Source organism: Prunus avium, chromosome 1 (genome assembly GCF_965620075.1).
Source record: "Prunus avium chromosome 1, drPruAviu1.hap1.1, whole genome shotgun sequence".
In the NCBI taxonomy this organism is placed as follows: domain Eukaryota; kingdom Viridiplantae; phylum Streptophyta; class Magnoliopsida; order Rosales; family Rosaceae; genus Prunus; species Prunus avium.
Window position 1 is genome coordinate 56,045,126 of NC_142284.1, and position 27,003 is coordinate 56,072,128.

Genomic DNA, 27,003 nt, shown 5'->3' on the forward strand with positions numbered 1-27,003 from the left:
CATTAGGCTAGAACCCCGTTAATAGAAAATACATATCTTGAATGAGCTATAATACAAGTAGCCTTTAGGCTTGGACGTGGTTCGGTTTAGCGCCTAAATTATAAACGGCATCAATCATGTCTGTAATGATTTAACTAAATCGTAAAGCAACCCAACAGGATCGTAGGCCAATTCGGTTTACTTAGATTTGCAATTTGGGTTGGTCAGTTCTGGTTTTTTTTTACACCAATGTTCTAATTCTTTTGATTGAATGGTGTCTTTGTTCCCCTCTTTGAAGAAAATAATGTTTTTCTACTTTTTCAAAGGGTAAGAAGAATTCTTAATCCAAGTACTAGCGCATGTTTTTTCGAGTGCATAAGTAACCGTTCTTATCTACTCGACCTACAAGTTCATTGCAATTTTCCTTCCCACCTTTGTAAACATTAATGACTAAACCAACCTCCATGTATATGGCCATAACAAGAAAATACTCAAACATCTCTTTACTTAATTCCCTACTTTACAGTCACAGCACATACGGCCATGCATATTCTTAGGGTTTAGTAATGGTTTATGATGTAATTAATATCCAATAAGGCCTCTCAAACCATCAGCAGCTGCTCCCACCTGCCACTTTGGGATTGAGGTACGCATCTACAGCTTCACCAACAGTGAGGAAAACCCTCTCCCCGCCAATTCTATCTAACAATTTGGCCACCTTTAGCCTGTGAATCACTTGCCATCTTGGGTTGGCCATAGCTAACTGCAATCAAACGTAAACAAAATCATTGAAATCCATAACAAGTTTACATATATATCAGACACTTCAAAAAAAAAAAAAAAATTTGAACTGATGCCTTACTTCTATGCCATACGAAAACAACTTCTTGTGTATTTCTTCTAGTGCAAGAATGCCTGAAGTGTCGACATTTATCACATCTATCATAAGAGAAATTTGACATTAGTCAGCCAAAATTTTAAATTTATACCTCGTTGAGAGGTGGAATATATACGTCATTCTTTCACAATCATCTTATCAAATGAGCATCGCTCAATAGATAAAAATGAGAGAAAGAGTACATGTACAACCGCTTCCCATATTAATTAATTTTTATCAAGCTTTAGAACTACAAATAGAAGGAACTTACTAGACATGTCAAGGATTACATGTTGAATTCTTCCCTTTTCTTTCTGATCTTCAGTCTCATCCTCTTCTTTTGTCACCGACCTCATTACCCTAAAATAAACATAGCCCTAATGCATTATTTATTTGCAAGTTGATCAAATTAATTATGTCACCTCAAGAGCTCTTGATCATGCCAGTCTAATTGATTAAACTCATACCTTTCTCTCACAGAGTTAGCATTAGCAAAACAAAGCAGAGAAGAGTTTATGCCAATTATCAAGATGCTTGGAGTTTTTGTGGCCATGGGGTACTGATTGATGTTACAAAAGATGTCTGTTCTTGGAAGTCTCCCTAGAACTTCTATGCCAGGTCTAAGTGAATTCACCAATATCTTTGCAAAAGAGATGCTGACCTGCAGTCCATAAAAAACTCACAATCTTATTCCCCTAGTGAATAATTTGGCTTGATACTTGCAAGATATTCAAAATTTGACATTTTGATATAGGTTCCACCAGAATCAATCCATGAAGGAAAAAAACCTCCTCCGTCTATAGTGGACTCAGTATATATAACAAAATGAAGCATCAAGCAATATACTACTGCTATTAATGGCCAAGTGATGTATATATAGTGGGTAGCAAGATAAATGGTACTGTAGCACTTGCTGGTTCTTGCATCTCAAATTGTACAAGTGTAAGAGTCTACATGGACCCTAAAATGGGTCCTACATGGCCCCACATGCATAACAATCTCGAATGGGAAACTTTAGATTTGTCAATTGAAGGTGATTTGATCTCATGAGATCTACCAGATGAACATATTCCTTGAAATTGGATGTTTAAATCATTCAAATCTCAATGGGATTCATATATGGGCCTTCACAAGATGCTCATGAGATCTCATTTTAATGAAGTATAGTGAGCAGAGTCGGTTCTATGGTGAGGGTAATATATACAGACCATAGATGTAGACCTTTATATTAGCCATATGATTCATCTGAATGGTAACTTCACTTTAGTTTAATGAAATAATCATGTGGCTAATATAAAAATCCACATAAGGAGTCCATATATGACAACCTCACTATATAGAATTTTGCATAGTGAGCAATATGATCTCATTCCCCACATTGCTACATGCTAGATTTTCATCAACAGTGAGTCTCAATATATTCTATATTTTATCTAAAAAGTGACAAATATCCAAAATAATTGACCTGATATTCTTCTACCTAGGTCATCTGGTAGGCCCAATTCACATTAAAGAAGATAAGCCTCCACTAGTCTACCAAGATCCTCACCCCTACATTATCACTCTCAATCATGGATGGAGCCTACCTCTTGCTTAAATTCAGCTTCACATATCAGAAAACTACCTCTCATTATTCTATCTATACATTTTAGCATCAAAAGTTAGATAAAAATTTGTCTGGTTAATTTTAGTTAGCTTCCCATCCTAGATAGAATTTCATGCATATTGATGGACTTTAAAGTGACAAGAGTGAAAAGTTACCGCAGCAAGAAGACCAATCTCTACTGATGCAAACAAGACCCCAAAGAATGCACCAATGCAAGCAAGGAAGTCTAATTTGTCAACCTTCCAAATGTGGTAAGCTCCATTTATATCAACAAGTCCAGGAAGAGCTGATAGGATGATTGAAGCAAGGATGGCAATGGGAGTGAAGTACAAGAGCCTAGTAAGCAATTCCACTGATAAAATTACAGTGAGGGCCATAACTATATTTGATACCACAGTTTCACACCCTGCACTAAAATTTACAGCAGTTCTTGAAAATGAACCTGCAGAAGCCAAAACCCATCAATTACTCTTTACTAATTAATGCCGATTTTCGAACTGCACCTATGACAAGTAGGAGTTAAATAATATAACTCACCAGTTGCCACATAGCAAGAAGTTAAAGATCCAACAATGTTCATGCATCCCATGGCTATCATTTCCTTGTTCCCATCAAGATGGTACCCTTTGATGGAAGCGAAAGATCGACCGACAGCAATGGCCTCCTGATTAAATCAAAACTTCAAATTATCATTAAAAATCTACAACGTGATCAAGAAGAAATGTACAGTGAAAGTAAAGGATAACTCACAGCAAGAGCAATAACAGCAGAAATAAGTCCTGTTTTGGCTGCTTGTCCAACATGTGGGCCGCTGAGTTGTAACTGATGAGCTGAACTTGGATTTAGACCCCCTTTGATGTGTTTCACTATTTTCACTCCATGCTTATCAGCTTTTGTCAAAAACACTATCAAAGTAGATAATAGAACTGATATAAGGGGGGCTATAGCTGGCAACCAGAAGAGCTTTTTGTTTCTCTTGCCCTGCAGATAAGAAAGTTATTTGAAGGCTAAATGACTAAAACAGAAAAGATTGGCTAAAGGGCAGATTGAGAGACTAGAAATTTGTCAATACTTACAATAAACCTGGTAAGTAGCAGGAAAATCAGGAATGCACAACCCAAGACAATATTCAGAGGGTACCACTGCCATGACAAAAGATAGAGAGATCTGTCAACTTTGTGTGAATTGACAAAAGCACATACCATAACAGGTTGAGAAAACAAGAATCTAGATATCTTGGCCATTTTTCATATGAAATACATGAAATGGTTTTCGATTTTCTTCAAGAGTAAAACAAAAAACACTGAATTATGTACACTTAATTAGTATTTTCTCACTGCTGGAAGTGTCTGTCCTTGTGAGACAACCCATGTGAAGTACCTAAATCTTTTTTCTAGGATATGGATCTTGCAGAAAACTTACTGGTTCATGACCAATTGAATTGAAAACAGACTCCAAGACGGAGACCACATCGGTGTTGGTGGTGAAGTGATTGATCCCAAGTAGACCCTTCAGTTGTTGGAGACCAATGACAATGGCTGCACCAGCCATGAATCCTACAATGGCAGCATGTGAAAGAAAATCCACAAGAAAGCCCAACCTGTTAAGTACCATAAAAAAATTGGTCTATTTGTTTGGATGAACAAGGTTCCAGAAAAGAACTAGCTAAACAATCCAAATACATATTGAAAGGTTCCATCAAAGAAGGTCACAAGGAAAACAAGTTTTCTGTAAGAAGCATACCTAAAGATTCCAAAAGCAGCTTGGAAAATTCCAGCAAAGAAGGTCACAGTGAAGATAAGCTTTCTGTAAGCAACAGGATTGGCCACAGGATCTTCTATTTTCTGAACCAAGGAGGCCAGCAGCATGGAAACCACAGCCACTGGCCCAATAGCTAGCTCTCTTGAACTCCCCATTAGAGAATAAACCAGAGGTGGCACAATGCTTGTGTCTAAATGCAATAACCCAAATGAAATAAACAAACAACAAGAAAAATTAATACCAGAGAATGAACAGAAATCTGCAGATAAAGAAACCAAACTAAACAACTTACACAGGCCATATTGAGGATCAAGTTTTGCAAGATTAGCATATCCAATACTCTGCCAGAATTCATAAAAAGACACAAAGAGGGAAGAAGAATATCATATTAGAATGACAATTATAATGTTTTTCTAAGTATAAGTTAAGCTAAAAGACTTACCTGAGGAACACTAAGGCTAGCCAGTGTTAAGCCTGCCATCACATCGTTTTTAAACTTTGATGCCTTGTATTTCCTTCCCCAGCTAAGAATCGGAAACAGACCCCGAAAGAACGAAAACACACGGCTAGCTGGAGTTTTCTGCTTAGAAGAGTAGTTATTTCCTACAGGAAAAACATTGTTTTTGATTCCATGAAGGAGCTGCTGCCATAGACCTGGTGGCTCAGGAGAATTGAGCAACCACTGAGCTCTCTCGACCCGACCGGTATTGTCCTCAACATGATGCGGATGCTGCTGCAGCTCCACACTGAATACCTCAGTTGGCAGAGAACCCATGGTGGTTAATTTGAAGTGTTTGGGTGAACTCTCTTCAGTAGCATATTATGTACCTGCAGTTCTAGCTTACCAACCCATGACAGAGATATGTGATTGTAATGTAGTCATTAAATTTGAATATATATATATATACAAGTGCTTTAAGAAAGATTTAACAGAATCATAGAAGTCAATACATATTGATGATGTCACATTAATTGCAGCTAGCGTAGTACTCATAAATTGAACTCCTCAGAATTGATGATGCTCTCATTCATATGATTGATGATTTCTAGGTATGTATGACCCATGTATTTTAATATTACTATTGTTAATATGTTCTTTTTGTTGGGGTTTGGAGCTCAAAACCTCATAGCCAGTATCCAAGTTATTGCTGGTAGAGTGGATAATACAAAGAGTCATCTCATATCCCTGCAAAATCAACTCCCATTAATGATGGGAAGTCACTAGATTTTCTACTAACAGCATTGTCGTTACATTCATAATGTTTGTGAGAAGGTAACTAGTATGGCTATACAGTAAACCCTTTTACTAAGAAACAAAGTAAATGGACAGTTATAAAAGGGGAAAAGTCACTCATTTATTGAGCAGAATTGTCTGGTCAAAACTCAGCTGAAATCTAGTAAACGACTAGTTTACTGACTTAAGCATCGGTGACTTAAGCATCGGAGAGTTTTCGATGACACGACAAGGAGAACCGTTATTGTGGTTTGAATGATCTAATCTAGCTGAATTACAGGTATATACTGCTAATTTCTTAAATGGGAACCTTACTTTTCTTCTAATTTATCCGACTAACCAGCATTTGCTTATACATATAAAACAAAGCTCTGTGGCCTTAGTAGTTAAAATCAACAGAAGCTAGCCCGTGAACTCTCTTATGTTTTCCTGAATGAGAGCAAACAGGAGTTTGTCTGTTTATGATCCCATGGCAGGCTGTTAGTACAGATGTTCTCCATAGAAAGCTATTAGTACAGGTGTTCTCCATAGAAAAAGCAAGCAGCTTCCAGCAGGGAAAAAAAAAAAAAAACAACAACTTGTACTGTTTAATACCTACAACTCTAAAAAGATTCATGATCTTTTGAATTACTGCATAGCTCATGGTGTCTTAGAAAGAGGAAAAAAGAAAAAGTTTTTTCCCAAAGTACAAAGACCAAGAGACAATAGTACAGGTAATGCAGGTACAATCTATTTTTCTCATCATGAAGGATCAAATAGGTAGATTGAACAATATCTCCCACTGTAATTGTTTGGCTAAACTACACCAAGAGCTCCAAGACCAACTTAAAACCCTTTTCTCATGACCTAGTACCTACCTCAAATGACCAGAAAGTCCTAATAATAATACCCAGAAGAAATGGACAGATATTGACCTGCTAGGCTCCATGGCTTGGTGTACATGTAGATACTATCTAACTATAATGTTATATTATTGAAGAAGGTTGGTTTGCTCCTACTTTTCATCAACATCTACCATCCCATTTGCAGCATATATATAGTGTGAATGGTGGTGTCATAATGGTCCCTTAATTTGATTCCCCATATGATATTGCAGAGTTAACCCAGCAGACATATTTGACAAACCTACCATAGTTAAGCAATCAGAAACCGAAAACCATCACCTCCTAAGTGCTTAATGTGTTTCGCATCTCCATATAACATGATTCTCATCATGTACATATCTTTCTTTTTTACCAATCATGCAACACGCTTAGACCAAGACCGGATCATCCAGTCTAAGGCCCAAACACCATTGATAATTAGAGAGCATAGTGTTATATGTACCGCATTTACTAATGACATCTCTCATGTAGGTGAGATCTACTATGCAATTGGTCTCAACTACGTGAGATATTCGGTCAATGAAATGCTTATTAGTAAATGTAGCACAAATAGTTTATTATTAGATACTAATATCTAAAGATTACACACAATTATTTTCCCATTTCTGAGGTATGGTTTGTGGAACACCAAACTATACTTGGACAAGGACTTATTTGGACTTTTCACAAGCAAGAATTGGATGAAAACCGATGAACTTGGCCATCAACATGTGAATAAAGCAGCAGCACCATCATGTAGTTGGGATATATATGAACTTGTGCCCACTTCTGAGAGAATACAAGATTGTATGGAGGAGGTTGGTCTAGATATGACTTTGTGCTATGGTCCCCTTTTCTGTCAATCATAGGTCAATAGAGTCCTCCAACATAGTAGAGTTTAGCACTTCACGACCGACTTCCCAGTGGCCACACCACCTTTGATTCTTGTTTTTGTGCAGCTTTTTTGACCTCTCATGACCACATTAATTCCTAATGCAGTTGAAGCCTTTGTCCTTATCATTTGAAAGCTGCATCTTCTTTATCTGTAAGGAAGCTTATATTTGCTTTTATGAAGTTGCTTGCAATTTGTTCAGTCTCTCAAAGTAGTGCAGAATGTGCTAAAATCCACTTGGCATACGAAACCTAATTCCATGTTCTTTTGACGCATCGTAAGAATCTATTATAAAATTAAGAGAACCTCAAAGTTTACTGATAATAATAAAAGTAATAACACCTCTAATCTCTTATCTAAAGTTGATTTCAATACTCCCTCAAATCCTAGAACCACAAGGGATGATAGTTAACTAGAAAATTACAAAAATCAAAATTACCCTTAAAACTTAAAATGCTAACTTAACCTAGAAAACCATGTTAATTTGACTCTTCTTGTCGTTTTCTTGGGGGTCATGGCACCAAATCGGAGTTCGAAGAGTCCAAACCTGCAATAGTTTGATTTTATTTGTTTTTGGGCTTACGCATGTCCAGCTGCTCATCGATCATCTCGGCTAATGTTCTACCTCATCTTTTAAGATTATTGATTTCTTGATTACTACGTATCTTGCATGTTATATCGTTCATACTATGAATCTGAATCACACATATATAACATGATTTGACACAACAATGGCTTTATACAACTCACAATTTTACGACTTAACATTTCTCTTTTTTCAATTGAGACAGTCCCTCTTAGGCTGATCAACATGGAATTTTTTTTTTTTCTTCTGGGAATTGCAAGATTTATCCGTCGTTTAGCTTATTCGATAATTATTGCTCTTTTTAACAAGTAGGTCCATGCATTCCCAATATTTCAAAGATGCCCTGTGTTGCAATTGATTGTTGGTAGATAGTGGAAGTCAATTTTTAAAACACAGTAGTGTTTCATGCTTATTTGGAGGAGAAAATGGTTCTCCTTCCTGAGAAAGTTACAAACTAAATCTGGAGATGAAACCCTTTTGCCTCTCTCATATGCTTCAAGCTCATGATCTTGGACACAATTGAGGGAAGATTCACAAACGTGATGGGTAATATTAGTCCCCTTTTTTGGGTGCTTTTACTAAAAGTAAAAAAGCACTTATACAAGCCTTTGAAAAGCACTTAAAAGTTAGAAGCATTGTACCTTAGTTAACCTAAGCATGTCTGAGACTGACTTTGATCAGAAAAGAAACTAAGCTCATAATGCTTCAGGCCTCCACTTTATAATGGATTTTTTTTTAATAAATTGTTAATTCCAGCAGCAAAAAGAAGAAGAAAAAAAATCCATAAGGAAAAGTAGGCAGAAGAAAGATCAGAACTGAACCAGACTGGATACAAGCAGAAGCCTACAAAGGCTAGATATAAAAACGAAACGACAACATTTTTCCTACTTTAAAACACTACAAAAGTTTAGGCTATCACTTGTCCGGGATGTGTCTTTTATAACCCCCCATGTACAATGATTCTTTGTTTTTTTGTTTTTTTAATCAAATGGCGGAGAAACGGTTCAAATTTTTGAACGTCTTTCAGCATTGAAAAAGATATGCAACAAGATTAATTTTTAGTTGGAATACATACAATAATTTAAACCATGCATTTGAGAGAGGAAATGAACTTGAAATCTAGATGAGAGTTGGAATTTCTAAATTGACATACACCAATTCTCTTGTTTTTAAATAAACGTGTTTAAAAAATTGAGAATTTGGGAGTGATCAATTCCAACTTTAAATTTCATTTAAATAGTCATTAATTCTTCAATTTCAAGAGGGTGGAGTATTAAGAAGGAAAAAAACATTAGCCAGCCATCACCACCAATACCACCATCATTGTCGTCACCACTGCCACCACTTACCACTAGCACCCCCACCATCAATATCACACATGATACCACCGCCACTACTAAAAGAAGATAAATGTTAAATTTTCATGTTCAAATTCATTAAACTTTTAAATTAGCCAAACAAGAAACTACACGAATTCTAAACACTAATTCATCTTCATCATTTTGAATTCTATCATTTGTGAAGTGCTTCATACCTTTAAATTTTCTCATTTAAACAGTGTATAATTGTGATATTTCTTTTTTGATAAATTAAATTTTCTCATAATTCAATTTTGATTTTAAATGATTTTAAAAGAGTTATAAAGTTGATGGAGTTTAATTGAATTTAATTAAGTTTGACTGAATTCTATAAACTCCACATAGATTTTGACTGAATTCGTGTATAGATTTTAACTCAATTTTAGAGTTTTATTATTGATTTTAGTAGATTTTAGGGGTGATGACGGTGGTAATGGCGATGGATGTGGCGATAGTGGTTTGTGGGTGCTGGTAGGGGAGGTAGTGATGGAGGAGGTGGGGGTGATAGTGGTGGAAGTGGGAGTGGCGGCGACGACTGTTGCGGCGATGGTGATGATGCTGGCGGTGGTTATGGTGGTGGTGACAATAGGGGTGATGGTGGGGTTGATAGTGGGGGTGGTAGTGGGGGTAACGGTGGTGCTGGGGCTGGTAATGAGGGCAACGTGGGTGGTGGCGGCAGCGGTGGGTGGTGGTGGTGGTGCTTAGGGTGGCGGCGACAACGATGATGACTTTGGTGGTGGTGGCGACGATGATGATGCTGGCCCAAGCATGATAAGGGTCCCACTGTTAGTTTTTGATATTATAAAAAAGGAGTAGCAAAAGCTGACTCCAACAACCATTGAGGAGTTGCCATGTGGCGCTATCAAATGCAACATTCCAACAGCTAGTTGCTGGCCCATTTTTTTTCCTCGTAACTCTATGATTGGTTCACTCCTCCTCCCTAGTTGTTTTTAACATTTCCAAAAATAAATTTTTTTGTTGCTTTTCTTAAGCTTTGATTTTATCACTAATAAAATAATAATAAACTAAAATAACAAGTTTTGAGTTTTAGTCCCTAACCCCTCGCCACTGGAACCACAAAAAATTTGAGAGGCTAGATTTTGTGAATAGTACCATTTTGAGGGGCTAAAACAGCACCTTGCCCCTTGCCCTTGCATTAGACATGCTCTTATAACGACACAAATGGGTAGACAACATGTTGCCTAGGTTGTTAAAGTACAACTTTGCATATTCTTTTTTAGATTCCCATGTTCCCTTTGTAGGTATGTTTTACTCTTTATTTTTACTTTTATGGCAATCAACAGATGTCACGCAGATGCAAAAATATAGCAAATATAAATAAATCCAACAACACACGAATGATTTATATTAATTCGACTTGCACTTCTACATCCAATTCGAAGGCGGAAATTCACTAATAACCAAAGGAGATTACAAAATAATGTTTAAGCTCTCACAAACCCAAATCCCACATACACCTAAATCACTCACACTCTCTCTTCTTTGGTACCTTATGTTTGTAGTAGTTTTACCTCTCTGTAATAGCTTTTTTTGGGTCTCTTCATTGTGAGCAAGAATATGAGATTCTCTTACACCAAAAAAAGAGAATTCTCTCACAAATTGGTTGTTCTTTCTCAACACCTTGAGTAGACAAAAAAAAAACTTAACTTGTTGAAGAATATAAAGTTCCACATTGAAAACTTGACTAAATAAATTACAACTTATAATAAGTTGTTCCACTACGAATAACACCTAGGCCTTTTGTGATAAAACTCCACACCTACTGGGCTTTGTAGGTGGTTAAGTTGGGGACACTATCAGTGTTGATAGTAGTGGGTCGGTGGCCCGTGTCTCTAAAATTTAACATGGTATCAGAGCGGGACCCCGACCTAGACCTAGACTCCAACCTAGATCAACCACACCGTGATTAACCAAAAATAGTAAAATAGTACTATTCCTGTATCATGTAAGTGTTTCTCCCTCAAATGAAAATATGATGGCTAATATAAGTGGGGACAAATGACTAACTTTAAAATCCTAAGCTACCAAGCAAGTGGGCCAAGTGCACTTTCTCAAGGCCACACAAATATGGCCTTTCTCATTCCCATAAAAATGGGCTTTCAAATTTAAGCCGAATTTCAACATTTGGAATGCCTTCAATCTCAACTCTATTTCCTTAATTTTCTCATCTTGGAGGATATCCAATTAGAAAAAATATTTGGTAACTAATATCGAATAAAATTGGAACGATACAAAAAAAATCCAATGAACCAAACACAAATAAGTTTCAAGTTATGGTCCTTGTCGATTAACTACAAGTCTACAACGTCCTTGAAATTTACAAAAATGAGAGGAGGGGCACGACTTCTCTCTCGTCCGTCAAAAGTGGTGATGTTTCCAATTAGGGAAAGGCCACGAAAAATGAAAGACAACCATATGCAAAATTCTACGGGAGGTATTAATCTTCAAGTTCATTTGGGGTGAAAAAAGTCATCTCCAAGACTCCAAGTGCTCTCAACTCACCTGATATAGGCTCATAATTTATAGTCAATTCATGGCCAGCAACTTTCGGTCATCGACATGAGATGATATCAATTATCAACATTTATTTTGACACAAAAAATAATCTCTCATTTGCCGCCATCACAATGTGAACCGTATAACTTGAGTTTAGACTTTCTATGAAAAAAAACAAGTGAAATGACAGATATCTGCTTTGGGTAGGTTTCCCCTGTGAGAGTCAACATTGATATGTTTGCCCTAAACAAGCTCCACACTCGGATTGGCCAAAGGTTGACCACATTGACAATGTGACATAATTCTGGAAATAATTTTTTTCTAGGGTTTTGGGGAGAGATTTTAATTTTGTCATCAATTCATTGAAGAGCAGGTTAAGGGGCCCAACCCATAAAACACAGCAAAAAATTCTCGAACAAGAGGACAAAGATTTGAACTCGGAAAATACCACTACACTAATAGCTAGCTGAGCGTGACTCTCGAGATTATCTTCTTAGTATAATTCATTCTCGTCAGCATATGTAGAATTCATGACTCCGTGACAAAATTTTACCGTTACACTATCCGACAAACACGTTTTGTGTGGAAACTATAAGTCATTACTTTTTAGATATTCATTTGTAAAATATAGTTACTAATTCGATTCTTTGATTTAGAAAAGTTCCTCATGAATTTACATCACAATCAACGTGGAAACACTAAGTGGATAGACTGCTAGGACGACCCTTGGTTTTAAAGGAAGGCGTAGACTTGATTCTCACTCACATCACATACATATATATGGTGTGGAATGAAGCCTCTCTGACTGACCGACTATTTTGCAGATTGATCTCTTTCAGACCAGCTGTTAGCTGTACACAAAGAGGAAATTTTTTCATTAGATTTCAATTTTTTTTTCTTGTAAGCAAATGAATTTCATTAAATTCCATTCTTTGATTTTCCTGAATTATTATAATTGAAAAAAAAAACTAGATGTATAATCACCTGTCTCTTTATTAACAAAATAAAATAATGAACTTGTGTCTGTGAGAAAAGGAATTTAATTAAAGAGGAAAGGTTATCATATATATAGTTATAATTTAATTTGAAAGCTATTGTTTTTTTTTTATTTTTGGAATTTGAAAACTATTGTCATTGTCCAAGTCTAAGTCTAACATTGAAGCAGGCGACTCTACCCCATATGAAATACGCGACCCCTTCTTTTATGAACCCACCTTTTTGAATTTTCATGGGGCATTGGGTACAAATTCATTATAATTATGAGAATGTGAAGATAAAAAGTCTCACATTAGAAAGTTAGAAAACCCTAAAAAGACTTAGAAGGAGTTGAGCTACTCCACACAGGGGCGAATCCACAGAGGAGCAAGGGTGGTCAATTGACCCCTGCAACCTCTGAAATCCTCCATTAGAGCAGCCAAACTTGACCCTCGCAAAGTGTTCGACGAAATGCCCCAAAGGGGCAACCTGTGTGCAGCTGGGGGGGCTATAAGTGCTGGGCTTTTGAGGCTGAGAGATGGAGAGGAGGGATGAGAAGGAAGAAGAAGAAGAGTGTCTCATTTGGTGGTGGTGGTGGTAAGCAGCAGCTGCTGCTTCTGGCTGGAGGTCATGACTCATGAGGGTAAACTGATATAAAAAAAATAAAAAAAAAGGAAACAGACATACATGAGTATCAACAAAAGAAGGAAAGAGAAGGTCAAATAATTTTTTTAAAAATAGCATAATTAAATAGGTAGGTCCAAATAATTATAGCCCAATTCGTGTAGGGCCAGTTACCTTCTGTCAAAATAATTATAGCCCAATTCGTGTAGCGCTAGTTTGTATGTTTTTTGGGTTCTTTTTTTTTGGTTGGAAAATTAGCGATAAGCTTTTTTGGATTATTTGGTTGATGATTATCAGCGGCATCTATCGCAAGTGTGGGGCATCGCCTCATTGCGAAATCTCATGATGTGCAAGTACTGAGAGCTCAGTTGGTGATAGAGCGGAATTTGGTTGATAATTATCAGCGTGACATCAAAAAATTGAAAAGGGATAGGGCAAATACAACAAAGGAGAACCGACGCCAGCTTCAAATATCGTAGGAAGAGAATGAAAAGCTATCAAAGATAGTAGATTTTTATTCTAAAAAATGCAAAAGCAGCTAGAGCCCTTGGAGAACCCAAAGAAACGCAAGCGAGATCACGAGAGGAGTTCAAGAGAGAAGTGTGTGATCTTTGGAGGCTCAAGTGATGAGCCCCAAGAAGCGATCCGTGAAAACCCAAGAGAGGATATCGAGAGGGCCAAACTAAAGTCTCCTCCTGTGGAAAAATGTAGCTTTGATTTCTTTACTTTAGAAGTGAATGGTGTGGTTGATTTTTGTTGTTGTTGTTGTTATTATTTTTTTTAATGTGGATAATTGTAATGTGGTTTTTTCTATTAATTAATAATTATAATATTTTCATTTTATTTTATTTTAGTTCTATTTTGTATAGAATTTTTTTACCTTTTAGATGTTGACCCCTGCAAGGAAAATTCCTGGATCCGCCACTGACTCCACATGTTGCCAATTAATTTTGGGTGGTCTCGCATGTTTAGTAATACTTATATTTTGGTTTCTTTATGTTTTTTAAAGAAAAATATAAAGAAAATATATTAGAGTTCGAGAAAGCTGATATTCGAGAATAAAATTTTAAAACTATTGTAAACAATTTATACTATAAATTTTGACGCCTAATTCAATCCATTGAAAATAAATGTTCTAAGTTGAAAAGCTCCATGCAATAATAGAACACGGGGGCAAATTCCATTCTATAAACTTCGGCCTTCTATTTGTCAAAAACTTTGACTTGAAACTTTAGGATTTGTACCTTGAATATCTAAAAAGCAAGTACCATTTCTTGACCGAAGAAAAAAAAACATAAGTACAGTTGAAAATACAATTTATTCTATCTTTCTTGATAAAAATAACTTCTTTAGAAAGGAGAATATAGGGGTGGTTGCATTATATAACTATCCATGTAATAATAGATATTTATTTTATTTCCGTCTTTATTATTCTTTATTTTATTGTTAGGTGAGATATCAACTTCTCGAGAATAAGAGAGAGAGAGACAGATGTTTTCTTATGTCTGATTTTATTCTTATTCGTTTATATAATTGAGACAGAAGATTCTTCGGATCTTTCCTGCTCGTCTTCTTTACTTAAAAACAAAAAACAAAAAACAAAAGATAATTAGATCGTTAATACACTTATCTGAGGCCAATACATGTATATTCGATGTTATCCAAAATAAATAAATTTAAAGCCATTTCGAAGTATAAATTAGTAGTTGTACTTTAGTCAACATAGTTCAAATGTCAACGCAGTTTGGCAGATAATTGTCTATGACAAAGGAAAAAAAATATTTCAAATTCATCAGTATTACCAACTGAAATTGTACCAAAAAGGAAAAAAAAAATTATGAACTGAAAATGACTATGGCTAGCCAAAGAATAAAATGGAAAAATTGCATGTGTGCTACTAAATCTATTATAGACGCGTTCCAAAAATTGAACTTGAAAAGTACACAACAAAACCCCTAGCTCTCTCTCTCTCTCTCTCACGAAAAACACTCTTAGCGTCGTTTTTCACTTTGAGGTGGGAGAAAGCCATTGTTCTTCCTTCCCTCTCCCCTCTTCTCTTCCCCTCTTCCTTTCTCTCTTCCTCCCTTCTCACTTTTTTCCCCATTTTTAAAGACAGAAGGTTTACCCTATTTGTCTTCGTTTTGTTATGATTTTCCTCTACTCATCACAGGTGGCTGCGTCTCAGCGTTGGATCTCCACCTGCATTCCGGCCTTGTATCTCCACAACCATCTTTTTTTGCGGTTTTTCTTATGTTTTGAATAAATCGCAGAGACTCTTTAGGTTTTCTGTGTAGTTTTCACCTCTTCTTTTGTGAGAGTTTTATTTGTATTGTTATGGCTTGATTTTTCCAAGCTTTATATATTTTTTTATTGTTTTGAGTTTGCAATCTTAGTTTGGATGCCTACGCCAGAGTTTCTTCGATCATGCGTGATCAAGTGGAGGTGCACCAAATTGTCTTAATTTTGATGTTAAATCACTCTATTATTGAAATGGCCCTTGTGTAACTAGTTTATATTGGTCCTTTGTGGCTAATGACTTTTTTGGATGAATTATGAATACAATCCCAGAATTTCTCAACCAAAAAAAAAAAATCGCGTTCCAACATACATACATACCTAACATGATCAATGTTTGTGCAAATTTCTCATAAGAGGATATTCATGTGTAGATCATTCACCTTTTGAGCTTCTTTTTCTCTCTTCCTCGATTCCTGTAAAACAAATAGGAGTAAAAGACCACCTCCGGGGGTGTTGGCCAAAGGCCTTCCGATGCCTAAATTAGTTCAATTGGATTTCAATTAGAATCAAATCCCTAATTTATGATAATATCACCAAAATAAAATAATATCATAAATTGATGATATTATCTTTTAATTGGTGATTATATTCCCAAATAAAGATAATATCCCATATTTAAGATAGGGTGGTGATTTTCCCACTCCCCTTTTGTCCACTTACACTCCCTTTTGTTTTTTTAATAGTTTTTACTATAACAAAAAAATGGAGTGTAAGTGGACAAAAGAGGAGTGGCAACATACAATTTCTAACATAGGGAGTATAAGTGGATAAAAGAGGAGTGAGAAAATCAGCTCCTTTAAGATAATATCCCCATTTTTTGTATCAATTAATTGGCCAAATAAATGGGCTCAATTATTGAGCCCATTTATATTCTTCTTGTCCACGTGGTACTTTGTGATTAGAAGCCGGAATATTTGCTTCCACAATCAATTAGCTATTTGTCTTATGATATTTCTTTCTTTTTTTTTGGTAAAAAAAGTTTAGGGGAGGAAGAGAGGTATTTCTTTTTTCAATATTGAAGTAAGTCTCAAATTCAAATCAACTCTTTAGTTTATTGAAAAAAAAAAAAAAAACACACGTGGGTGGGTTAGGTCAGTTGGCCAAGTCATTTAGCCCACCTCTTTATACCCAAATTCGAATATCCCTTTTTGTAAATTAGATTAATGTAAAGCAGATTAGACTATCGCTTTATAATTTAAAAAAAAAACATATAAACACACTTGTAGAGTTCCTACGTATAATTTATATCGTAATTAGTTCTATATGCATCACAACTGTCTAAATAAATTGAGGGTTAAATTAACATTAAAAAATTGACAAGAGATTAACGTTACCTAGTGACGTATGTTTTTTCTTTTTGGGAGAACGAGTGATATACAGTATATAAAATCTAATTATCTAATAACCATTGAAATGATTAAAATTTAAATTATATAATAACCATGCTTAGTGCTTACCCAAAATGACACCAGATGATTAAATGGTACTAATTATCAATTCCCAATGTTCCTAGTCAACCACTGGCGAAAAGTCCTCATTCAATATGCCACATCCCGAACCTAGACTCACAAACGTCCTTGTTCAACTTCTTCCGCGGCACGGGGCCCACTCCGAAGAAAAATTATAAAATCGAGGATAAGAAAACACGGGCGCAGGGAGGGCTTTGAATTTGAGACGTGTCACTACGAAAGAAACGCAAAAACAAACAAAACACGTTTCTTTTAAAGTAAGGGACGGCAGGGGCTACCAACGGAAAAGCAAAACCCAGCAGCCAAACAAGTCGTTTCTTCCTTTATCTTCCATTTTGAAGCGTGGCAGTTCCGTAAATATCGAGCCCCCAGTTGACTCCTCAACAAACATGTTCCCAAAATTCAACAATGCCAATAGTAGGTCCAATAATACAACTACAATTTGTGTGGAACCAATGTGAATTGGGTTTCTAGATTTTTGCCAAAATATAAAAGATTTCATGTTGTCCTGGTGGCTTTAATTTCAGCTTTGTAATTTTTGGGGATCCTCCTAGCTGCTCAGTTTGGTACTTTGGTTACATAATTTTCTCGGCAACCAAACAAGTTTCCTATTTTACTGGGGCTTCCCTTTTTTGGGGGACTTTTTCTTTTTGTTAAACAATGCCTGAACACTGAACAGGTGGTACAGGTATGGAGTTTCACAATCAATTTTTGGGTTCATTGAACCTAGACAAAAACAAAACTGGGTTTTTTATCAATCTAAATCTTCCTCTTGTGCTTCTTCAAAGATTGCCCATTATTTATAAATTGAAATTTTTTTTTCTCAGAAACATGAGGACCGTTGAGTGTGGGAAAGAAAGAGAAGGTGGGGAGCTCATGCTGGGTTCTGCCTTTTTGTGCATTATTATATAGTAATTTTTTTGCTTTTAACCATTTTTTTTAATGCAATATTTTATTCATTTGTTTGGTTCTTTTGCCCTTTTTGTACAGGAGTTTTGAGCTCAAGTGCATTTTTTCAGAAAGGAAGACCTTTTGGATAGGTGTAATTGTACCCCCCACTATCAGTGGCTTTCATGAGAAGCATATGTAGGAGGTAAGAGAGACTCTGATTTAGACTTTATTCTCCATACAAAATACATATATGCAATTTGGAAAAAGACCCAGCATCAAAAAAGAAAAAAAAGAGAGAGAAGGAAAAACAATGTCATGTAGGTCTTTGGTTCATATTTGTCAACATCTGTTTCTGATTTTATTCTTTCTGCAATCTGTTAAACTAAACTTTTGAATGAGCAATGTATGTGGATACCATGAACAAGAAAGATTCTGATTAAAGATTTTTATTGGGGTGATGTTAATATCAAAACCAAATAGTTTAAAGATTATTATGCAGTTCAATAGAATTGGTCAAGTTAGCTTTTAAGGAATTCCAAAGTGGCATAATTGATTCTTGAACTTTTATGCAGATTTAGAGATAAAGTAGGGTTTTAATCCTTTTTGGGAATAGCATATTTCCTCTGTGACACTAGTTTTAAAGTTAAAGCCTTGGATGCTGCTGCTTCTATTGTTTCTTATCAGCATCAATCAACATTGTGATTGTAATTTCAACTTGGTGTGAAGAATCCAATATATATATAAAAAATGAAAAAAAAAGTATGCATTTAGCTGTCTATAACAAGGTGTATTGCTTATATCAACAACTTGGCCTCTTCTCTCAATGAAGATCGGTAAACCCTTTATTTCTTTCCTCCCTTCTTACATTCTTGTCCATTTTGTCTCTGTTCAGTCAAACCCTTTTGTGGTCCTCACAACATTCTCAACATTAGGTGAAAAGCAAGTTAGGCCATAGGTTTACTGCACCAGAATAACAGGGGTTTACCTCAAAATGGGACCATAAGTAAGAATTTGATTCTATATTTTTTGTTTTTTTCTTTTAAGACACCGAACATCTACTTCTAGACTTGCAGTGTCTGTTGGGATGGACTTAAGGTCGAAAAACAAGGCCTAATAAAGAATTAAAGAGAATGGATATATGCTTCTGGTTTTCTAGCTGCTGCCATCTGTGCACTTAAGTCAACACCATATTTCAATATTTGAAAACATATTATACTCCTAAGCACTACAATTATGGAAGAAATGATGATCACTTTGCTCACATCAATCACCAGAAATTGAATAATCAAACCGTCGGCTGGTTGGGATTGAAACTTTGTTGTTAATTATGTATTTGTCATGTAAGAGATCCAGATTCACACCTTAATGCGTTTTTTGTGCTTGTGACTTTCAGCTTGAAAAGTTTGACCAGAAGCCCTTTTTAAGTGCTTATATAAGGAAGAGCTTCTTAGCTTCCTTCAGCATTCACGTAAGCCTTGTGTGTACTTTCAAACAATTGTTTGCGCAAAGCCTTCTCTGGCATCCATTCTTCTCATTGGGTTAGATTCAGTTTCTATAACTATCACTTTTGGCGGACAAGTTTTGTTTCTTAAGTGTTGTCATATTATTAGCCATGGATTCTTTTGATATGTGCATTAACTGAATAGGTCTTCACTCAGAAAAATATTTCACCATCTTTAAAACGTTGAAGGTAGAGGGTGTCAAAAAAATACATTCTGCATGCAGCTAAAAACTGCTCCTAGTGGTTTATTTCAGCCCTTCACAATTTTTCTCTATCATTTTGTTTATAAATAGGAGTCTGTGTCCTTATCTGTCTGCTCATGATTTCTTTTGCTGTTTCCTGCATTACAGGTGAACTGATCATTCATGGCTTCAGTTCATTCAAGCAACGAAGAACTCGAAACAAAAGAGATGGACACTAGAAGTCTGTCATCTTCGCGCAATCATTCACAAGGCACACCTTACATTCACAAAGTAGGACTTCCCCCGAAGCAAAAACTCTTCAAGGAATTCACAAACACCATCAAAGAAACATTCTTTTCAGATGATCCTCTAAGGCCCTTCAAGCATCAGCCAAAGTCGCGAAAGTTCATCCTTGGCGTGCAGGCCATCTTCCCCATATTTGAATGGGGGAGAGGATATAATCTGTTGAAATTTAGGGGGGATCTAATTGCTGGACTGACTATTGCTAGTCTCTGCATCCCTCAGGTAACTTAGCAGCTTAATAGATGAACAGATAGAAGGGAGCAATAAAAGAATAGCTAATTTATGTCATTTTCCATTTTCATGGTTGGTTCTAATGATTGTTCTCAACTGGAAAATCAGGACATTGGCTATTCAAAACTTGCAAACTTGGCTCCCCAGTATGGATTGTGTAAGCATCTATGCTACTCAACAACACCTTCCTCTCTTATAACTGATTTCCTTGGATCTTGTTGTGAGACTGAGACTTCTCTTCTGTTGTTCCAAACCTTTACAGACTCGAGCTTTGTTCCACCGTTGATCTATGCTATCATGGGCAGCTCAAGAGATATAGCCATCGGACCTGTGGCTGTGGTGTCTCTCCTGTTGGGTACCTTGCTCCAGAATGAGATTGACCCCAATACAAATCCAGATGATTACCGGAGGCTGGCGTTCACGGCTACCTTTTTTGCTGGAATCACCCAAGCTACCCTTGGGATTTTGAGGTAATTGTCTACTTCAGCTTTCTGATTCTCAAAAGGAAGTTACATCTTAATTCTTATTCTATCTCTGAAGGTGTTTTAGCTTTCCGGTTTTAGTGGATAATATTATACTGGTTTTCTTTTTGTTATCAGGATGGGGTTCTTGATTGATTTCCTATCTCATGCTGCCATTGTTGGATTTATGGGCGGAGCTGCCATCACAATTGCACTCCAACAGCTTAAGGGTTTTCTTGGCATAAGGAAGTTCACAAAGAAAACTGATATTGTCTCTGTAATGCAATCAGTATTTCACTCAGCCCATCATGGGGTAAGCTCTATCTACCTCTCTAACTCATTTGTTTATGTATTTTTCCACTAGGATCTGAAACCTGAAACATCAAGTTTTTCTTTTTGACTGACTACAACATCAAGTTACTGAATCCTATATGACAAAATTTTGCAGTGGAACTGGCAGACAATGGTCATTGGAGCATCATTTTTAACGTTTCTTTTGTTTGCCAAATATATTGTAAGAATTCCCAAACTTTGCCGCTATTTACTTAATATGATTCAAGCTTGTTAGTTCTTGTCTGATTTTCACATGTTTTGGGGAGCAGGGAAAGAAGAAGAAGAATCTCTTCTGGGTCCCAGCAATTGCCCCGCTGATATCGGTTATCCTGTCCACCTTTTTTGTGTACATAACTCATGCAGAAAAGAAGGGGGTTGAAATTGTAAGTCCCTATGTTATAATCTTCTCTTCCTCGTTTCTCATACTATTATAGTACTTCTGATTGGCAGTTACAGAAGCAATACTAATGGTTTATCTATGTATGAAGGTGAGACATATCGAAAAAGGAATCAATCCTCCATCTGTGAATGAAATATTTTTTACTGGGGAATATCTCGCAAAGGGTTTTAAGATTGGTGTTGTGGCTGGGATGATAGCATTAACAGTGAGCAATCTCATAACCCATTTCCCTTACCAAGAGAAAAATTGATATCTCTTTTTGAATCTAACCCTTTCTTATTGGCGTGAATTGTCAGGAAGCTATAGCAATTGGAAGAACTTTTGCTTCCATGAAGGACTACCAACTAGACGGAAACAAAGAAATGGTAGCTCTAGGAACCATGAACATTGTTGGCTCAATGACTTCCTGCTACGTGTCGACAGGTGAGAAGAAAGTACCATTTATATTATATAAATTAGATACCAATTGGACAGTGATGAACACCAATACCAATAATTAGGAACGCATATTTGTGCTGTAGTCTCTTGTTCTAGGCTTCTAGCCGGCTAAGATATTTTTTAATGCAAAAGTTTGACCATTAAAAACTTTGAAGATGGATTATAATATATAGTTAATGCATAATACTTTGAAGATGATACTCTAGGGTTAAGCAATAAGCATACCTGAAACCTTGGAACGTAGTACCTAGCGGGACATGTGACTAAGGACATGGAACTGATTAATTGCTCGTACTTGCAGGTTCATTCTCTCGCTCGGCAGTGAACTACATGGCAGGCTGCCAAACTGCAGTCTCTAATATTGTGATGTCCTGTGTTGTTTTCCTGACCTTGCAATTCATTACACCTCTTTTTAAGTACACCCCAAATGCCATTCTCGCAGCCATCATTATATCTGCTGTGATCAACCTAATTGACTTCCAAGCAGCAATCCTAATATGGAAGATTGATAAATTTGATTTTGTGGCTTGCATGGGAGCCTTCTTTGGTGTAATCTTTGCATCTGTTGAGATAGGCCTCTTAATAGCGGTATAAATCCTCATTGTTAACTACTTTGTGTTTCCAATAGTATCATGCAGAGATCAGTGATATAAGTTAACATATGTTTGTGTCCAGGTCTCAATATCATTCGCTAAAATCCTCTTACAAGTTACCAGACCACGGACTGCAATACTTGGGAAGATTCCTAGCACAACTGTGTATAGAAACATCCAACAATATCCAGAAGCAACCAAGGTTCCAGGCGTTATGATTGTGAGAGTTGATTCTGCAATTTACTTTTCCAACTCCAACTACATTAAGGAGAGGTACATATGCTCTCTCTGTATCCTCGGTTCAATTAGTTCTTTGCGGTAATTCTTAAGTTGAAAAAGAAGAAGGTAATTCTATGACCTGTCATCTATTGTAAAGGCAACTTCTGATTGCCTTAAATTGGCAGCTGATCTAAATTCATTATGATTAAAAGAATCATAGATTGAGGGAGTTCCCACAGGGAGATAAGTGTTAAAGGAGAAAAGGAGAGAGTATATTTTCCTTTGGCTGTTAAAGATTGAACTGTTACTAAGCTGTTTCTTCGAATTATTAAAGATTTTGTACTCAAAACTTGCAGTATGGTGTATATAAGTCATGTTAGTTCTGGTAGTCTATATGACCTTTACATAGAAAGAACCTAGAAATAGTCTGAATTTGATTTTTACAATCTTTTTAGTCATACTGCCAGTCCTATGGTGCTGAAGTTCAGCTTCCTAATTGCAGGATATTGAGATGGTTGGCGGATGAAGAAGAACTGCTAAAAGAAGCATACCTACCAAGCATTGAGTTTTTGATAGTTGAAATGTCACGTAAGCAGTTTTCTGATCTTTAAAACCAAACAGCTATTGGGTGATTCATCACTCTTGGTTTCATAAACTCGTTTCTCACGGTGTCTTGTGTTTGCTGCAGCCGTGACTGATATCGACACCAGTGGCATTCATGCCCTAGAAGAGTTGCATAGTAGTCTCCGAAAGAGAGACATTCAGGTAAATCACATGCATGCTTAAATCATCTTATGTCATCTTGTACTTCTGTTGACAAAAATCACACTGCTATTGTATGCGATATGAATTGGTTCAAGTTGCCTTACCTCCAAACTTGCCCTGCAGCTTGTTCTTGCAAATCCTGGTCCAGTGGTGATTGATAAGATTCATGCATCCCATGTCGCAAACTTGATCGGCGAAGACAGGATTTTTCTCACGGTTGCAGAGGCTGTCTCATCCTGTTCTCCAAAATTGGCGGAAGAAGCTTGAGATCAAAATGGAATGTGATTGTTGTTTGAGAGAGAAATGGGATGCACAAGTATGCACTTTTGAATTGGAGGTGCAGTTGAGTAGTGCATGGTGGGGAATCAAATTATGAAAGTGGTTTGGCGTGCCTGGGTCCAATGCAAGTAAAAAGTAAAAGATAACAACATAAAAAGGTGCACAATGGTGCGCACTCCAAGCGGTAAAGGGTGTTTAAAATACAGGAAAATGTGCATAGAATGAGTATCTAACTGTTGACTCTCTCTCTCTCTCTCTCTCTCTCTCCCCTACGTTAAGATTGTAACCTCAACCATCGTGCTATGTGTAGTTTGGATTTCTAGTTCACTGCCTTGTATCCCCGACGTATTGAAGAATTTTGATAAAATGCATTTTGCATTCTTACTTTTGGCAAATATCTAGTGCCAACACTCTTGTTTTTGTTGTTCAATATAGATTTGTATGCTTTTCTTCTACATGGGCAAGAATTCAAGAGCATGGATGTTACAGCCTTTCTGGCTAAATGGTGTTGTTTTTCAGTTTATACTAAAACTGTTGCTTGAAAAAAAAAAAAGGGAAGAATTAAACTTAGCTCAAGTGGTTAAGAGCATTTATCTCTCCACTCGAGGTCCTAGGTTCGATTTCTCCCTCCCCCAATATAGCTTGTTTATATAATTTTTTTTTAAACAAAAAACCCTAGGCTGTTAGTCACTATTACTATGAGGCTAATGCTCCACACTTAACACCATACTTGCAAGGTTTCAAAACTTACAACTATATATACCTACATAATTAGACACTTAGCTCAACCAATGAGGGACTAGTATTGGTCAACACATAAAAACCATCCCCAACATACACATCTTTACATGTGAGCTCTACTAGCAATAATTTGACTAGGCAATTAGCCCAGAAGGTGATAGAAATGAGAAGTAAACCCCAACTCAGTCCAACCCATATAAATACTTGGAGCCAATATGTAAATATTGGTTGCCAAACTGGACTAGAAAATGGGTTTGGCCAAACTACCAATGGGTCATCAAAAAATGCAAATTGTTTCATTATATGGTGGGCTTCTACCTGTGCTTGGGATTTTTCTGTTACTTTATTATGCTTTCACAGGAAATAGGTGAAGAACTAACCTGGAGCAGAAGCTTTTCCAACCAAGCTAGATATATGTACCAATATTCCTGTGTTTCCAAGTGGCATGAGAATATTACACTATCTGCATAAAACCTAAACTACATCTAATCTCAACAAAAAGAGAAAAAAACAAAACAAAAAACAAAAAACAAAAAAACTTCAATCAACTGTCACCTGAATCCTTTAATTTGGAAATGGGTAGGGGTGGACTCACTCATTATTGAATTGCATGTTGAAGTTTTGAGATAATTAGGTGACCAGAAACTAAAAGAAAAAGATCATGAAACTATGATTTTTGTGCTTGTTTTGCAGGCTTTACTGAATGCATAAGTCACTCTGTGTAATGTCTACAATCTTCATTTTCTAATTTATTGCAGATACATGCTTTGAATCAAACCAAATTGCCTTACCTGCATGCTCTGAAGAACTCTAGCAAGCTATTTTGCTCCACTTTTGCAAAATCTGATTGCAGGGCAAGGAAAAAAAGAAATTTCCTCCCAAACTTGTAGCAGCTGGCTATGGCTCTCTCTCTCTCTCTCTCTCATCCCATTTAACCAAATTGCTGGAACAAGCTTGATGAAATTGAAAAGTGTAGTTGGTGTCATCAGAGAAATTAAATAAGATATGGAAGAAGAGAGTGTCGTCTCTAGTCTATATATGGACATTGGAATGAGGAATAAGAAAGAAGAATCGGTCCAGTTAAGTGATGGGATAAAAGTGCAGCAGCAGGTAAATTAAGTGGAGAGTGGGATCCTCCTCATCCCCAAAAAGTAATGATAATCCTAATAAAATATAAAAAACTAGAAAGAGGAAGATGATTTTGCACTTTGCATAAGGGATAAGATAATCCTTAGAATCTCTATGCTTACATTGCACCTTGGAAATTTCCCAATATCCCTTCTTCAAGCCAAGTTCTTATTTGCGCCATTGACTCCATGGCCAAGCCTTAATTAAATATGATCCAACACCCACCAACATGTAATTGGGTTAATTAGCTAGCTAATCATATCTTAATAAACAATTATATTAAACAAGTGATGCTACATTTTCAGTGTTATAAACCATATTTATAAAGAATGATGACACAAGCAGTTTGGCAGTGAGTGAATGAAAGTGCTTTTTTGTTGTTGAGAGATTTGGACACAAGGGAACAAGAGGATTTGGTTAGGCTGATGGATTTGGATGAATGTAGATGCAAAGGAAGCTATATTCATTTCTGGGTTGATTCAAATTATGAGAAAAGTCTTGGAATATAAAGTGAGGGTTTTGTTGCAGCACAAGATACTATTCTTTTATGTCTTTCTTTAAAAGATATGATTCTCTCAGGTAGAAAAGAACCTTGCTGTTATTTGAGAAGTAAACCCAAAAAATGAATGTGTTCTAGATTTTGTGGGAAGGAGAAATCCTAGCTTTGAACATTAGTAAGTTATATGGAATTATGCAATGCTCAACTATACTGCTGCTTAACAGCTGTTAGACTACTTTGTGAAGAAATTAAGCTCCCATTTCCACCCCACCTAAAATCCTCCACTATATTCACTTGGACAAAAAGCTATAGAAACTCAACTTTTCCACATTAGGTGGGTTTTGCATCAATCCAACAATGTCAAAGGTATTGCTGATTTCTCTAGCATTTGTTCTTCACTTACGAGTCAATATCCTAAACTTTGGTATTTCTTTTGACCAAAGAAAAGGAAAAAAGTTTAGAACCATGTATTTTTATATGGTGCCCTTCCCATAAATAAGGGATAATCATCAATTTTTATGTATAACCTTGATCATGAGTAAAACTTAATGGTATCTATGTCATCACGTGTTAGATCATATGATGAGAGACATATAATGAGAGAAATAGTCACTTAAGAGAAAATCTTTAATGTAACCGGACTCTTGCTAATCAAAATTCCATTTCATGGTAAAAAAGAACCCAATAAACCCAACTGTTATTGCACCGGACATTAACCATCGATAGCTGAAACATAACTATTGCATACTACCAAGATATGCAAGTTTTTCTCTTCTCCTAGATTACGAACTCCCCAAGTTAACTTGGATAAGGAATGGGAGATGATGATTGATGATGACTTCCCATTTTCCATATTGTCCTTTCCAAAAGGAGGAAGAAGTGTGCAAATTGGTATGATTAGTGACTTGGACTCCACAACTCATGGGCCCATTTTGGAGAAATACTTTCATGGAATGAGGATAACACTGTTTTGCTATCCCGCCAATCACGGTGTATGATA

General features: G+C 36.3%; 2 protein-coding genes and 1 long non-coding RNA gene across 10 annotated transcripts; 1 reads left to right on the forward strand and 2 right to left on the reverse strand.

The window, feature by feature from the left end:
• Positions 1-388: 388 nt before the first annotated feature.
• Positions 389-5,040, reverse strand: AST56 (STAS domain / Sulfate transporter family). Its single transcript, XM_021953650.2, is given in 13 exon segments — positions 389-602; positions 605-742; positions 842-918; positions 1,128-1,216; positions 1,324-1,517; positions 2,618-2,904; positions 3,000-3,126; positions 3,213-3,443; positions 3,539-3,604; positions 3,885-4,062; positions 4,206-4,413; positions 4,516-4,564; positions 4,666-5,040. Coding segments are annotated over 13 exon segments (1,998 nt in total). The 5' UTR covers positions 4,999-5,040; the 3' UTR covers positions 389-581.
• Positions 5,041-17,295: 12,255 nt separating this feature from the next.
• Positions 17,296-24,090, forward strand: SULTR1;3 (sulfate transporter 1;3). Of its 8 annotated transcripts, XM_021954171.2 has the most exons (17): positions 17,467-17,727; positions 17,867-17,904; positions 18,030-18,132; positions 19,324-19,468; positions 19,782-20,138; positions 20,256-20,304; positions 20,410-20,617; positions 20,747-20,921; positions 21,057-21,122; positions 21,211-21,324; positions 21,430-21,546; positions 21,638-21,764; positions 22,081-22,367; positions 22,455-22,645; positions 23,094-23,179; positions 23,280-23,356; positions 23,480-24,090. In XM_021954171.2, the coding sequence occupies exons 5-17, from the start codon at positions 19,797-19,799 to the stop codon at positions 23,621-23,623; spliced, it is 1,983 nt and encodes a 660-aa protein (XP_021809863.1). In that variant the 5' UTR covers positions 17,467-17,727; positions 17,867-17,904; positions 18,030-18,132; positions 19,324-19,468; positions 19,782-19,796; the 3' UTR covers positions 23,624-24,090. The 8 variants fall into 8 exon arrangements, with proteins under 8 accessions (XP_088101941.1, XP_088101934.1, XP_088101937.1 ...); XM_088245815.1 differs by lacking the exon at positions 17,467-17,727 and adding an exon at positions 17,296-17,456 and having other exon boundaries at positions 20,256-20,617; XM_088245808.1 differs by having other exon boundaries at positions 17,465-17,727; positions 20,256-20,617.
• On the reverse strand, positions 23,574-26,046 carry LOC148298054 (uncharacterized). The gene is made up of 2 exons (XR_015826359.1): positions 25,168-26,046; positions 23,574-24,804 (listed from the first exon to the last, which is right to left on the reverse strand). It is a non-coding gene; the product is annotated as an uncharacterized LOC148298054 (long non-coding RNA).
• Positions 26,047-27,003: the final 957 nt, after the last annotated feature.